Source organism: Saccopteryx leptura, chromosome 7 (assembly GCF_036850995.1).
Source record: "Saccopteryx leptura isolate mSacLep1 chromosome 7, mSacLep1_pri_phased_curated, whole genome shotgun sequence".
In the NCBI taxonomy this organism is placed as follows: domain Eukaryota; kingdom Metazoa; phylum Chordata; class Mammalia; order Chiroptera; family Emballonuridae; genus Saccopteryx; species Saccopteryx leptura.
Window position 1 is genome coordinate 77,124,046 of NC_089509.1, and position 14,920 is coordinate 77,138,965.

Genomic DNA, 14,920 nt, shown 5'->3' on the forward strand with positions numbered 1-14,920 from the left:
TTCAGACTTAAATATAAATAAAACAGAAATAATGTAAGTTATTTATTCTTTCTTTGTGGACCAGTACCGGTCCGCGGCCCGGGGGTTGGGGACCACTGCTTTAGAGGGAACCAGAAGATTCTGCATTTTTTTAGTATGATATATCTTAATGGTGGAATATTTGAAAATATTAAAATTAGCTTCTTTATTCACAAAATATGAAGCTTAGAAAAAGCCTAGTTCATTTTAACCCTTTTACAGCTGAGAAAATTAAGATCAAAAGAATTATTACCTAAATAAATGACTTGCCCAAGGCCAAATAGCTAGCAAACCTATTGACAGAACTGGGACTGGCACCCACAGTTTAACTATTAGGTCAGTGTTCTTTATGCGGCTCCTTGATACACAGATTAAACAGCTGAACCATACTTTTTTTACAGAAAATAAATAAAGCAAATGTTGTTTTGTTTTTTTTTCTAGGTTTCAGTCTGAAAGAGAAAGTGGAGATCGAAATTTTGCTATAGGATATTACTTAAAAGAAAAAAAGGTTTTTAAATTATGTTTCTATTTCAGTTTTTTTTTTCCCTAATAAAATACATGAAGATATATGCTAAGAACCTAACAATAGATTTTAAGCAGCTACCTATTAATATTTAAGATTCAGAAGATTTTGCAAAACAACCTTGAGTTAATGCTGTCAAGTGTTAATGTTATTAAATTGATTTGTATCTGGCCATATTCAAATATTTGATTAGTTATATTAATGCAAATTTTGCATAAGGATTCACCATTTATTCTGATGCCTATTGTTTATTACACTTGATTTTTTAAAATTTTAAGTTTCTGGTCCAATAACTTTGTTTATGAATTATGAATCAATTTATTTTTTGTCAGTTAAACTAATATCTAGAATATGCAATGTAATTTTGCTTTATTGTTCTTTATTATATTGTTTATCTCCTTTTATAGTTTATATACTATTTTGTTCTCAATTAAAACATTTATGTGCATTTTAAATTTAATTTTGTATTTTTTACCTATGTCTATATATTTTTTTCCTGTGTTCTGATGTTTTTAATTGCTTTTCCATTTTTTTTTTCAGTGTTTTCCAGAAGGCACAGATATGGTTGGTATATTAGACTTCTATTTCCAGGTAATTTACTTTAAATATATGAATTGTGTATATAAATACATGGGTGTATCACATTTTGCAGAATACAGGTATCTCTGAAATATTGGCTCTAGGCCAAGAGAAAATACATTTCTCACTGACTTTCAAAAAGTCTCCTTATGAAAGACAATTTTATGTCTTTTTCTTAAAAAAATCATGACTCAGAATGTAATAAGGAATTTTTTTTTCTGTATGCACATTAAATTTAAGAAGTAAAAAAAATAATGTACAGTTCCAGAAATTGGCTTCTCAGTATAAACCTGTTTTCTTACCTTTTAAATTTTGTTTAAAAGAGTTAATTGTATATCAGAGTGTTGATAGTATTTTAAAATTTGTTTCTCAGTTGTTTTTATAGTATTACATAGTAGGGTTTTTTGAAGTTCAAATAGTAAGCTCCACTCTATATCTTTATGGAGGAGGGGGCCTCTCATAATCTGCTGTGGTATAGAATTCAATTTAAAACAGTCTTCCTGGACATCCCTTCCCCTCATACTTTTATGAGAATATGCTACAAGCCTATTCTATTTTTATAGATTTAACACCAGTAGTGCCACTGATGGGTCTGTAATGTGAAGCTACATAGTAACATTATTAATTTCTAGTTTACCTTATATTTTCTGTCCTGTTTTTATTTTTGAAGGTGCTTTAATTTTAACTTTAAGTAACCTTAAAAAATATATAAGGGATATTGTTATGAAGTAGATTTATTTTTTTTTTTGTATTTTTTCGAAGTGTGAAGCCGGGGGTGGGGGGACCAGGCAGGCAGACAGACTCCTGCGTGCTCCCAACCAGGATCCACCCAACATGCCCACTGGGGGCGATGCTCTGCCCATCTGGGGCCATTCTAGCGCCTGAGAGGGAGGCCATGGAGCCATCCTCTGTGCCCCGGCCAACTTTGCTCCAATGGAGTCTTGGCTGCGGGAGAGGAAGAGAAAGACAGAGAAAGGAGGAGGGAGGGGGGAGAAGCAGATGGGTGCTTCTCCTGTGTGCCCTGGCCGGGAATCGAACCCAGGACTTGTTATGAAGTAGATTTTGATTGAAGTACAGGTCACAGTTCGTCATCTGCCTAACGTGAAGATCTGTAAATTGCGAGTCCCAACTATCAATGTAAAATCAAGGTCTAACCTGGCCACTTCTTAGCCATCTTACCTAATTTCAATTACTGAGCTCCTGTTTCATTTTCTGTAGCATATTCCTGTGTGTGTGTGTGTGTGTGTGTGTGAGTGTGTGTGTGTCAGAGACAGAGAGAGTCAGAGAGGGACAGATAGGAACAGACAGACAGGAAGGGAGAGAGATGAGAAACATCAATTCTTTGTTGCAGTTCCTTAGTTGTTCATTGATTGCTTTCTCATATGTGCCTTGACTGTGGGGCTACAGCAGACCAAGTGACCTCTTGCTCGAGCCAGCAACCTTGGGCTCAAGCTGGTGACCTCGGGGGTCTCGAACCTGGGTCTTCAACATCCCAGTCCAACGCTCTATCCACTGTGGCACCGCCTGGTCAGGCCTGTAGCATATTCTTGACCTAACTTTCTGCATTGAAAATAACACGAGATGATTTGTGTGAAATTTCTTTGAAACTATATAGTGTTATTTAATTTTATTTGGTAGCCCTTCTTTTTTTCCCTAACCCATTTGAATGTAAGTTCTTTTCCTTTAGTATACATTTTTAACTTGGTTATAGCTTATGTGCTACTAAAGCTACTGTGAAATTTCTTTAGTGTATAAATCAAGAGACAGCCATGCCTTACTTTTTTTGTAGAAAGATTACATCTAATTAACATTCATCAGGATATCAGGAAAGTACTCTTCAATTGGAATTTGTAAAATTAGGAATTTATTTCCATATGACAAACAAAATTCCAATTCTAACTATAAATTAAAATACAGTCATTGGAATTTAAATCTTCTTTTGGAAAGCTTTTCATAATTAAATCAATCTTGCATCCTTGCTTTATGAGTCAGTATATACAGTATAAATAGATTCTTTAGTTTTGGGGAAATTGGGAAGAGGTTTTAATCTTAAATAGGCAAAAGTGAAAGTCAAAAAGTGGCTTCCAGTCAGTGTTCTAATTCACTATAGTTCATTAGTTTTCCTTCTTGCTGTCTTGAAAGCCTTTCGTGCCTCCTGTTTGTAGATCTTGAAGTATGGGTGAGGAAAGTTTGTAAGTTGAAAACTCAGTCTTTTCTCCGTTTCCACCTTCTTTCTCCTCTGCTTTTTCTCCGTTTTGGTTGTTGTTAATGAAAAATAAAATAGACCATATTTATTGTTATAGTTTTATGGGTAAATTTGCGTTTGGTGTAGTAATCTATTTTCATTGGTTTGATTATATTTAAATATAAAATTTTTTTTATTCAATCTATTATACTGATATATGTTGCTTTATCTTAAAAACATATCATGGTTCCTTTTTCCCTGTTGAGTTAATAGATTTGTATATCCTGCAAAAAGCATTAAATATTAAACAACTTTGAATATCACATGGGGAAATTACAACTAATAGTGCTTTAGGGCCTGGCCCTTCCTATCCTAGCTCTCCCATTAAAAGACTAACTGGGAATATTAGGATAAACCTTAAAGGGTTGCTAGATAGAACTTTATTCAAATTAAAATCTTTAAATATCATTAAGTTATATTAAAATGATCCCTTTGGAAGAAGGATTTTTTTTAAGTGTATAATTCAGTGATTTTTAATATGTTTACAGACTTGTGAAACCATCAGTAGACTCAAATTAGAACATTTTCATTATCTCCCCCAAAAAGCCTGTACTTATTAGCAATCATTTGCCATTTTTCTCACCCCAGGACCCCAGCCCCAGGCAACCATTTAGATTTGCCTGTTCTGGACATTTCATATACTGCAAATGGTTTATTTAATTAGCATAATCATTTCAAGGATCATCGTGTTATAGTATAGATTAGTACTCCATTCCTATTTTATTATCAAATAATATTTAATTATATTAATATACTATATATTATTCATTTATCAGTTGAACATTTGGGTTGTTTCTACTTTTTGGCTATTATGCATAATGCTGCTATAAACATTTGCATACAGATTTTTAAGTGGACACTGGTTTATTTAATTAGCATCTATATCTAGGAGTGCAATTGCTGGGTCAACTGGGTACTCTATGTTTGAACTTTGGAGGAATTGCCAAATTGTTTTCAGAAGTAGCTGCGCATTGTTTTATATTCCCTCCAGCAATTTCTCCACATCTTTGCCAACACTTGTTATTATCTGTCCTTTTTTATTGTAACTTTTCTTTTTTTTTTCCCTGTAAATACTTTATTTTTCTTATTTTTATTAAATAATTTTATTTTTTTAATGGGGCGACATCAATAAATTAGGATACATATATTCAAAGATAACAAGTCCAGGTTATCTTGTCGTTCAATTATGTTGCATACCCATCACCCAAAGTCCGATTGTCCTCTGTCACCTTCTATCTAGTTTTCTTTATGCCCCTCCCCCTCCCCCTTTCCCTCCCCCTTTCCCCCCTCCCTCCCATAACCACCACACTCTTATCAATGTCTCTTAGTTTCACTTTTATGTGGAAGGATTTTAGATCTGTATGAAATATCAGATAAAATAGATTATCTTAGAAGTCAAATGTAATACTAAAAATAATGTGAGCCTAAATTTTCAGAACTCAGTTTTTTCTTCCTTTTAGCTATGCTCCATTGAAGTAACTTGTGAATCGGCTAGTGTGATGGCTGCAACACTGGCTAATGGTGGTTTTTGCCCAATTACTGGTGAAAGAGTACTGAGCCCTGAAGCAGTTCGAAATACACTGAGCTTGATGCATTCCTGCGGCATGTATGATTTCTCAGGGCAGTTTGCTTTCCACGTAAGTTATTATTTAATCTTAATTTTTTCTGGGAAGAAACTAGTCTGGACTAGTATTTTTTAAAATGCAGTTTGAACTTTGCTTCTAAAGTTGTACATTGATTTTTGAGAGAGTAAGTCTTGTTTTCAAGGTTAAATTGTTACAGAATTGGTAAGGAATAGAGTTAAGCAAATCTACCAGATATTCTTAAGAACTTGAAGTTTTATTTATGGAACATCATCACTTCTCTTAAGGCATTCCAGTGTAAAAGATTCGTATAGACTTTAGATTTACCATTAATGTTTAGCATTATGAGGCATACCTAAAGAATTCCTTAAGTTCAGAAAGTTAAAACTTAAATTTTGCTAATTGTAAAATATATAGACTGTAAGGTATTTTTCCCCGCCAAAGAAGAAAGGAGGGCATAGCCACGAAGTGTGGAACAGTAAAAGCTTTATTTAGTACAGCACATCCCACCCAAGGAGGTTCTCTGGTCCCAGGGACAGAGGCCAGGGAAGTTGCATAGGGTGACCTGCGTGGGGGATATTCAAAGGGTCTCTAGGGTGGTCGAGCCAACACGACGTGGCAAAATGTCACTGGCGGGCAGACAGTCACTCCTTTCCAAAGGACTCCTGGGAAGTCTCCTGTGGCGTGCATGGTTGTGGGCAGCTCCAGCCAAAGTTCCCAGGTCTGGGCTCCTCACGTGACCTTCCCCCGTTGCTGACCACCTTACATAGACTTTTCTTATTTCATTCTGTTTATGTCAATAAGCAAATATTCTAAATTTTTTTTATTTTGAATATTTTAAAACAAAAACATTTATTTAATGTTATACATCATTCAATTTTAATCTTTATCCATACACAACCAGTTTTGTTTCATCTGTATACATGCCACTTCCCTGACCCTTCTCATAGTTCAGTATATAATTCTAAATGATAAGGGCTTTTAAACCTATAACACCATTCTTACATATAAAAAACTTTTAAAAATTTAATCTTTAATATTATCAGAATATTTGGTCAAAGTTCAAATTCTGGATTGTCTTATAAGTTATTATTTTATAGTTTGACTTGGGCTGTAGTAGTGCCTTACATTATGATTGGCTGTATCTCTTTTTTTTTTTTCTTCTTTAATAATCTTTAGTCTTATGCCCACCTTGACCTCTCTCTGTTTCCTTGTTGTATTTGGATGAAAAAACTGGGACATTTATCTTGTACAGTTTTTCACAGTCTAGATTTTGTTAATTCCTTCCATTGTCCCTTGTAATCTCTGTAAATTTTATCTTTTATCATAATTATCTAGTTTTACATAATATAAAAGTAAATGGGTTTTTTTTTTTTTTTTGTATTTTTCTGAAGCTGGAAACGGGGAGAGACAGTCAGACAGACTCCCGCATGCGCCCGACCAGGATCCACCCTGCACGCCCACCAGGGGCGACGCTCTGCCCACCAGGGGGCGATGCTCTGCCCCTCCGGGGCGTCGCTCTGTTGCAACCAGAGCCACTCTAGCGCCTGGGGCAGAGGCCAAGGAGCCATCCCCAGCGCCCGGGCCATCTTTCCTCCAATGGAGCCTTGGCTGCGGGAGGGGAAGAGAGAGACAGAGAGGAGGGGTGGGGGTGGAGAAGCAAATGGGCGCTTCTCCTATGTGCCCTGGCTGGGAATCGAACCCGGGTCCCCCGCACGCCAGGCCGACGCTCTACCACTGAGCCAACTGGCCAGGGCCTAAAAGTAAATGTTTTGAAGATGACTAATTTGAATCATCTCTATTCCTCAGAATTTCTCTAACAGTATATACTACAGAGAATTTTTTAAGAAGTTATAATTTCTCATTGTTTTCTTACCATAAAATATTTTTTGAAAATAGTTTTTTCTACTTAAAAGCAATACATGTTTATTATAAAACAATTAGAAAATATAGTCAAAAAATAAAATAAAAATATGGCCCCACAATTTAGAAATAATCTACTTTAATTCTTTAGAAAATGTCTTTCAAAATTTTTTCTAAATTTATATATATCCCAACTGATTTATAAGATCTTTCATTTACTGTATTATAAACATATTGGTAAATACTTACAGCCATCTTAAAGTTGGAATTCTTTTGTATATATACCATAATTTTTTAACCAATTATCTACTGTTAGACATAATTTTTCTTATTTGAAAATGTTAACATAAATACCCCCTTTTATTTAAATTATTTTCAGGTTGGTCTTCCTGCAAAATCTGGAGTTGCTGGGGGCATTCTTTTAGTTGTCCCCAATGTCATGGGCATGATGTGCTGGTCTCCCCCTCTGGACAAGATGGGCAACAGCGTTAAGGGAATTCACTTCTGTCACGTAAGCATGTTTTTTTAATAAAAATAATATTTATACAAGTTGAGCCTGGTAGTGGTGCAGTGGATAGAGCGTTGACCTGGGATACTGAGGTCCCAGGTTCAAAACCCCAAGGTCACCGGCTTTAGCTTGGGCTCATCTGGCTTGAGCACAGGCTTAAAAATTTTGAGTGTGGGGTCACCGGTTTGAGCATGAGGTTGCTGGCTTGAGCAGAGGGTCACTGGCTGGGATTGAAAACCCCATCCTCTCTCGAGGCATGTATGAGAAGCAATTAATGAACAACTAAAGTGCCATAACTATAAGTTGATGCTTCTCATTTCTTTCCCTGTCTCTCTAAAAAATAAAAATAAAAATAATAATAATAATACAAGTTGAGCCATCCAGAGATTCTATTTTTTACTCATTTTTATAGTTTATTGATTGTTGGCACTCTGCCGGCCTGTCTGCCAGTTAACAGTTACTAGGAAGTCTTAGAAGTACTCATAGAAGACTTCAAATTACCTCTATATCAAGAGAGCTCTCATATAATTCTCACAGAAAATTACATTTGTTTGATGCTTATATTTTAACTAGAAAGCCCACGGTCATACGAAATGACCGCTGTTCTAGATATTATAAATTGTAATTAAAATGATTTGTGCAAAGGTGTCTGCTATCAAACTGAATTACCCAGGGCAGGCGGCGAGGATGCCCCTTTGCTTAGTGCCCATGGGGTTTCCCCCTTCTACTTGCTTAATTGCTTAAAGTAGAGTGCAATGAAGGAAACCACTGGCGGTACATTTCTTAAGAGCCACTGCTTAGCTCGTCTCATTTTGCCGAGAAAGATGCATTTGCTCTGCGACTGAAGCAAGCCTTGTCTTTCTCTGCTCAGTGGTTTCTTTTTGTCGAGAAAGCCGTTTTTGTGCAGCTTTAGCTCCTTTTCTCTCCTCTTCAGTGCTGTATATTCTAGGAGGCATTCTTAAAAGAAATTACGTTAAGATGTAGTTTTTATGTAAAACAGATGATTGACGATGCAAACAAATGTTCACCTTCCCCCTGACCCGCTCAATTTGCATTCAGCCGTGGCAACTTCACCCCATTGGCTAGTACAGTTACTCAAGCAACCAATAAGCTATCAGCGACAAACAGACACTTAAGCCGCATATAATAAAGATATTTATGATTGTAATTATTTTTCAGTTTCCAAAAGCTCAGCAGAAGATGCTAACATGGAGAAATCTTTTGAAACCCAACATAAATAAATTATTATACTGTAGTTTATCATCTTTAATCTTGCATGGTTGAATATCTGTATCTACAAACTACCTTTAAAAGTCTTTTATTTTTGAGAAAATAAGCAGTGTAATTTAAAATTGTTGCCTGACCTGTGGTGGCACAGTGGATAAAGCATCAACCTGGAACACCAAAGTTACTGGTTCAAAACTCTGGGCTTGCCTGGTCAAGGCACATATGGAAGTTGATTCTTCCTGCTCCCCCCTCCTCTTTCTCTCTCCAGTCTAAAAGGAATAAAGTCTTAAAAATATATTAAAATTTTTTTTATTTTTATTAATTTTAATGGGGTGACATTAATAAATCAGGGTACATATGTTCAGAAAACATCTCCAGGTTATTTTGACATTTAATTATATTGCATACCCATCACCCAAAGTCAAATTGTCTTCTGTTATCTTCTGTTTTTTTTTTTTTTTTTTCTTTAAGCTGGAAACGGGGAGAGACAGTCAGACAGACTCCCGCATGCGCCCGACTGGGATCCACCCGGCACGCCCACCAGGGGCGACGCTCTGCCCACCAGGGGGCGATGCTCTGCCCCTCTGGGGCGTCGCTTTGCCACGACCAGAGCCACTCTAGCGCCTGGGGCAGAGGCCAAGGAGCCATCCCCAGCGCCCGGGCCATCTTTGCTCCAATGGAGCCTTGGCTGCAGGAGGGGAAGAGAAGAGACAGAGAGGAAGGAGGGGGGGGGTGGAGAAGCAAATGGGCGCTTCTCCTATGTGCCCTGGCCGGGAATCAAACCCGGGTCCCCCGCACGCCAGGCCGACGCTCTACCGCTGGGCCAACCAGCCAGGGCTTCTATCTGGTTTTTGTGCCCCTCCCCTCCCCCTCTTCCTCCCTCTCCTCCCTCCCCTGCCCCCCCCCCCCATCACCACACTCTTGTCCATGTCTCTTAGTCTCATTAAAAACAAGACTAAGAGACATGGACAAGAGTGTGGCAACACTTGGATGAAAATTAAACAATTTGAGTTGCTGAGTCCTGATCATGCTAGTAAGCAGTGATCTCAATATTTGTATCTGTTATCTTTTTATTCTGATTCCTGTCCTCTTCTTGATGGCTCATGCAACCTTGTTAACATGCAGTGGTGCTTTGCATGAGATAGTAGTTAAGTTGGACAGTATTAGTATAATTTGTTAAATTATGGAAAAAAACAATAGCTAATTTCTTATACCTGTTCTGTTTATTTATAGGATCTTGTTTCTCTGTGTAATTTCCATAACTATGATAATTTGCGACATTTTGCAAAAAAACTTGATCCTCGAAGAGAAGGTGGAGATCAAAGGGTAAGCAAAATTCTTATTTAGATTATTATGCACTTTTTTTAAGAGAGAGAAAATAAGATTCACCAGTTTAAATGAAATTTTATTTAATTGGTAATGGCCTCATGTCTTTGCTGATCACAAATGAGTGTGAATAAATTGTTGACATTTTCATCCTAGACCAGTAGATTATAAATATTAAATATTGATGTTTCATTTAAATTGAAACTGGTTAACCTAGCAACAGGGTTTCCTCTTCTCCCATTTTTTTTTTTTTTTTTTTGCTATTTTAAGCAGTATTTTAAAGAATTGATTCTGTTAAGACATATTAGAAAGTGCTACATGGTGTAAAGAGAAAGCCTGTTTTTACTCTTAATATTTTTCAGTTATAGTCTTGAAGTTTATTTTGACATAGATGGATATGTAAATGGGAAAGGAATTATAGTATTAGTAGTATTAGTGAGACCTTATAAAGCCTCATAATAAGTTGTATAAACCATTGTTAAAATATTTTTCTGTAAAAACTGTTTAACTCAGTATTCATGATAACTCTTAAAGTGATATGTTTTATTGTGCTTGGCTTCATATTATTACATACTGCTTCTTTAGAAGCTAGTATTAGAGTCAGGATTTAAATTTTAGGAATAAGATTTTTTTATTTTTGTCTTCCTTGTTGTTCACTGGACCAATGGTCTTGTTTTGAGTTTTAATTAAATTTCTTTGCATCCCACATGGAAAGTATGTATTATAAAATTACCTAATTATACTTGAAGCTCATATGAAGCACTTACAGGTAGAAAGAAAATAACTTAATACATAAACTAAATAAAATTTCCTATCGTTAGTTCCAGTCAAAATAACTTCTAGTAATATATGAGAATTATGCAAAGCCAACAGAATAGAAACTTCTGTGGGAGTCAACATGTGTAACATGAAGCAAAACATCAAATGGTGGTGGGTGAAATGTTAACAGATTTTAATAACATTCATTGAAAAATACCGTTTTATAGCTTGGACCTTTCTTCACTCAAGTGCACTAATAAATTATGTATGTTGCTTGAACAACTAGCATTCCTTTGGACCATTGGACTATGAAAGTCTCCAACAAGAACTTGCTTTAAAAGAGACAGTGTGGAAAAAAGTGTCACCTGAGTCAAATGAGGACATCTCTACAACTGTAGTATATAGAATGGAAAGTCTGGGAGAGAAAAGCTAAAGGAAATGGGTTTTAGTTTCAGAATGTTCTTTATTTAACCTTTCAAACATCTTTAGCTTTTTTGCATACTATAAATATTTATTTGAGTTTTTTGTGTTCTCAACCTTGGGTGCTGGAACCATAAAGTTTTTTTTCTTTTAATTTTTGTGTAAAGGTAATAGATTAAAATGAATTTGTCAGTTTTTATAAAGTATTTATAAGTAAATAAAGCAAGCTGCTTCATTTTAAAAAATGAAACATTCCTTTAACATTTTTTTGGTATAATTAAAAGTTTAACTATAAAATGAGATAATCCCATTTAAAATAGTTACAGACATTTGTAATTTCTTGATTCTAAAACCCACATTGAACTTGTAAGTTTCATTACATTTTGTTTTTTCTTTTCCAGTTTTAAAACTGACATGATGTCTGTAGTGGCAATAGAAAGCTAAATACAAAACTTTTAAAAAGGCAAAATAATGAATCCCTAAATTATTTAATATAGTCGTAGTTTATAAAATTAGCTTAAGTTTACATTTTTATGCCATTTTAAATGATAGATTGACCTTTAAATTTTTAAAAATTCAGTTAAAATTTTATCAAACACTTCATATGTCTTTGCCTTTTTACTTTGCAACACCTATGTTCTGTCAGAATTGTCATGTACAGGAGTGTCTTGTGTTACTAAAATATTCCAGCCAAAGAATTTCAGATATAAGATAATGACATTTCACTGTTAAAAGCTATGGTTACTCAGAAGGAGCAGTAATGAGTGGCTTCAAGTGAACTGTTGACCTGAATGATTTTATTTTCATATTATCCACTCAACTTTTTCTGTTATATTTTAAGAATCTTCATATTTAGCTTTTAATAATGTTATTCTAAAAATAATTTTAGAAATGCTAACGATTCTTTTATGATAAATTATAGTAACATTTCATAAAGTTGGTTTTATTTGAACTCTTTTGGAGTACTTAGGAAATAAATTCAGTCCCAAGGTAGCATTCTACTAAAATATTTATTACATCTTGAATACTTTTGTTTGGTTATAAAAATGGAATATTGAGAATCAAAACTTGTTTTTAAGAGAAGGACTACAGGTTCTATACAACCTGATTTCAAATAATTCATAATGTTTAAAGTCTGTCTTGGCAAAGTGATTATAAAATTCTATAGGACCTATTCACATTTCTTCCTTCCTTTGTATACCTCTCCAGTTCTCCCCCCAGTTTCCCGCAGCTTTGTTTTTATTTTTGTTAATTCATTTCTAAACTTGTAAATTTTGGTAGAGTCTTAGAACAGTGGTAGGCAACCTGGTCCCTACCGCCCAGTAGTAGGTGTTCCAGCTTTCATGGTGGATGGTAGCGGAGTAACCAAAATATAAATAAAAAGATAGATTTAACTATAGTAAGTTGTTTTATAAAGATTTATTCTGCCAAACTTAGCGAAAATCTGACATAAAGTACTTGGTAAGTATTATTACATGCTTTAACTTGCTGTAACTCTGCTTTATAAATGTTGTAAATTAAAATTACTTACCTACTTTATAAATCACCATTACTGTAGAACCGGTGGGCAGTTAGAAAATTTTACTACTAACAGAGATACAAAAGTGGGCGGTAGGTATAAAAAGGTTGACTACCCCTAGTCTAGAAGGAGAATTTAATAGTTTCTTAAGTATCATGGCATATATGTGGTAGGGTAGAGTCATTAAAGTAAATACAGTATAGTAAAAAAGATTTCATGACTCTTTTAAATACAAGTGCAAATATATATAGATATAGAAAATCCTAATCATATGATGTCTTGGGTTTGGGATCTGTGATTCGAAGAAAAAAGTTTCCTCCCAAAGGTGTTGTTCAAAAGCCTTTTGGGTTAACATAAGAATTAAAACTTATGTGTTTAAATAATTACATGTTATGCTAAGTTTTAGAATATTTTACCAAGGATTTTATGGATATTTGAATGTTCCTCTGATGTAGAGATGCATATCCTAACTGAGTGCTCTGTCTTGGCTATTTACTAGATGCTCTGGCTTGGCTATTTACAGGAGGATAGTGTGTGTGAAGGCCTCAGATCTGAACCTTTGGACAGTATACGTTTCACTAGAGCCATTTGTGGTTTAGGGAACTGAATGCCTTAATCGATAGCTTTGCAGAAAAGGCTTTATTTTTGTCCATGTGCTCTAAATTGTTACATTTTACTATTTGATTTGTAGGTTAGTTATACTTTATAAAATTAAAGTTTAATGTTTCATACTATGTCCATATTTGTATAGATTTAAAAGTTGTTTTAAGTTTTGGAACTTTTGTTGTGTTGATAAAGCTTAAATGCACACTTACCAGTAAAGTGGAGTTATCTAAGCTACTGTGTTTATAGAATCTTGTTAAGGATGACCATCCAGAAATTTTTGTAGGAAGGTATAAATGGAAGACAAGAGAAGATACTGTGAATAGGCCCTAAAACTTCAAAAACAACAAAAATATATATATTTGCCAGATTTAATGATATTATTTTAATCACTTCAGTGTTTTTAACACCTTTTCAAATGGTACAGTTCTTGAAAAGTACCCAGTATTGTTGTTGGATTTAATGTTTCATGCCATTACTGATTCTTGATATTCAAGCATTTAGAGGTTAGCATATTCGTTTTTCTTTTTATTCATCATTAACATTTCATTTGAAATGCATATCCTTCTTGAAATGCTTTATTTTTAGCATAAATATTGTGCATTTTAATCTTTGTGTTTGGATTAAAATATTTGTGTTATTTAGCTTTCTTTCATTTGCTTTGTATATTTAATAATGTATCTTTTATTTCCTAGTATGCATATTTTTTGTATTGTACAATAAATTTATTTTAAGCTGATTTTATTGTTTTTTTTTTTTATGAAACCAACTCCAGCATTTTCAGTACAATAAATAGTTGGAATTTTGACTTTGAAACAATTATACTTTTGAAGATGCTATTAAAATGCTTTATATTTTTAATTCTGAGGCTACTATAAAGAGAAAACTAGAAATGCTCAAAAGGGCTTCTTCCTTTGATTCTTTTTTTAATCCAGTGTAGCATTGGTGGGGGTGTTTTTTGAAGGGGTAGGTGTTACCGTATTGGTGTACGAAGAGTATTTGAATAAAGACTTTTCTCCTAATTTTTTTGTTGTTTTTCTATTTGACAGCTTAAGAAACAAAACGCTATCCTGTTTGTAGGTTCTTTCTGCTTTCTGAGGAAAAATATCACTGATGTTATTGATTGTAGTCTATCATCTAGAGTAGGAAAACATTGCTGAATCAAATGAGGAGTATGAAATGCTCAGTAGAATTTATATTGCGTGGAATAACGATAATATAGGCATTTACCTTAGCTATTTTTAAGGAATATATTTTTTGGAAGGAACTTAGTATATTCCATAGCATGGTCCAAAATAAAACAAGTCACCATGCATTGTGGATCAAATACAGTAGTTAAAATTTTTGTTTGATGAAATCCACCATTCATGTCCAAAAAAGACATTCTAAGTATACTGTAGAAGTTTTAAAACTATTTGAAGGGGAAATACTGTTGTTTACAGGAATTTATATTCATCCATGGGATTTTTTTCATAAAGTTCTTTTGGGTATAGTAAATAAAGATTATGCCATGGTATATTTAGTATGTAACAGTTTATGATCACTTGCTTAAAAGATACATTGCGTTTTTTGTTGTTGATGGTGGTGTCTTTAACCCATTTGATGCAAAGGGATAGGTGACCCAAAGAGCTGTATCAGTGGAAAGAACCACTGATTTAGACAGATATGCCAGTCTTCATCCATCCAACCATATTCTGAAAATCGGCAGTTCTTTTCATATGTGTAAATGATTAATCTACCTATTCAA

The 14,920-nt window shown here is 34.4% G+C and overlaps 1 protein-coding gene across 3 annotated transcripts in view; it reads left to right on the forward strand.

Moving 5' to 3' along the window:
• GLS (glutaminase) overlaps positions 1-14,920 on the forward strand; it is an 83,486-nt gene that overhangs the window by 43,950 nt on the left and 24,616 nt on the right. Inside the window, exons 10-15 of one of the 3 annotated variants that reach the window (XM_066346226.1) lie at positions 460-526; positions 1,082-1,132; positions 4,826-5,002; positions 7,191-7,322; positions 9,780-9,872; positions 10,918-13,917. In XM_066346226.1, the coding sequence (XP_066202323.1) occupies positions 460-526; positions 1,082-1,132; positions 4,826-5,002; positions 7,191-7,322; positions 9,780-9,872; positions 10,918-11,064 (667 nt within the window). In that variant the 3' untranslated portion in view covers positions 11,065-13,917. Of the gene's footprint in view, positions 1-459; positions 527-1,081; positions 1,133-4,825; positions 5,003-7,190; positions 7,323-9,779; positions 9,873-10,858; positions 13,918-14,920 lie in introns of those variants that run through there. The other 2 variants (XM_066346228.1, XM_066346225.1) reach the window with 2 other exon arrangements.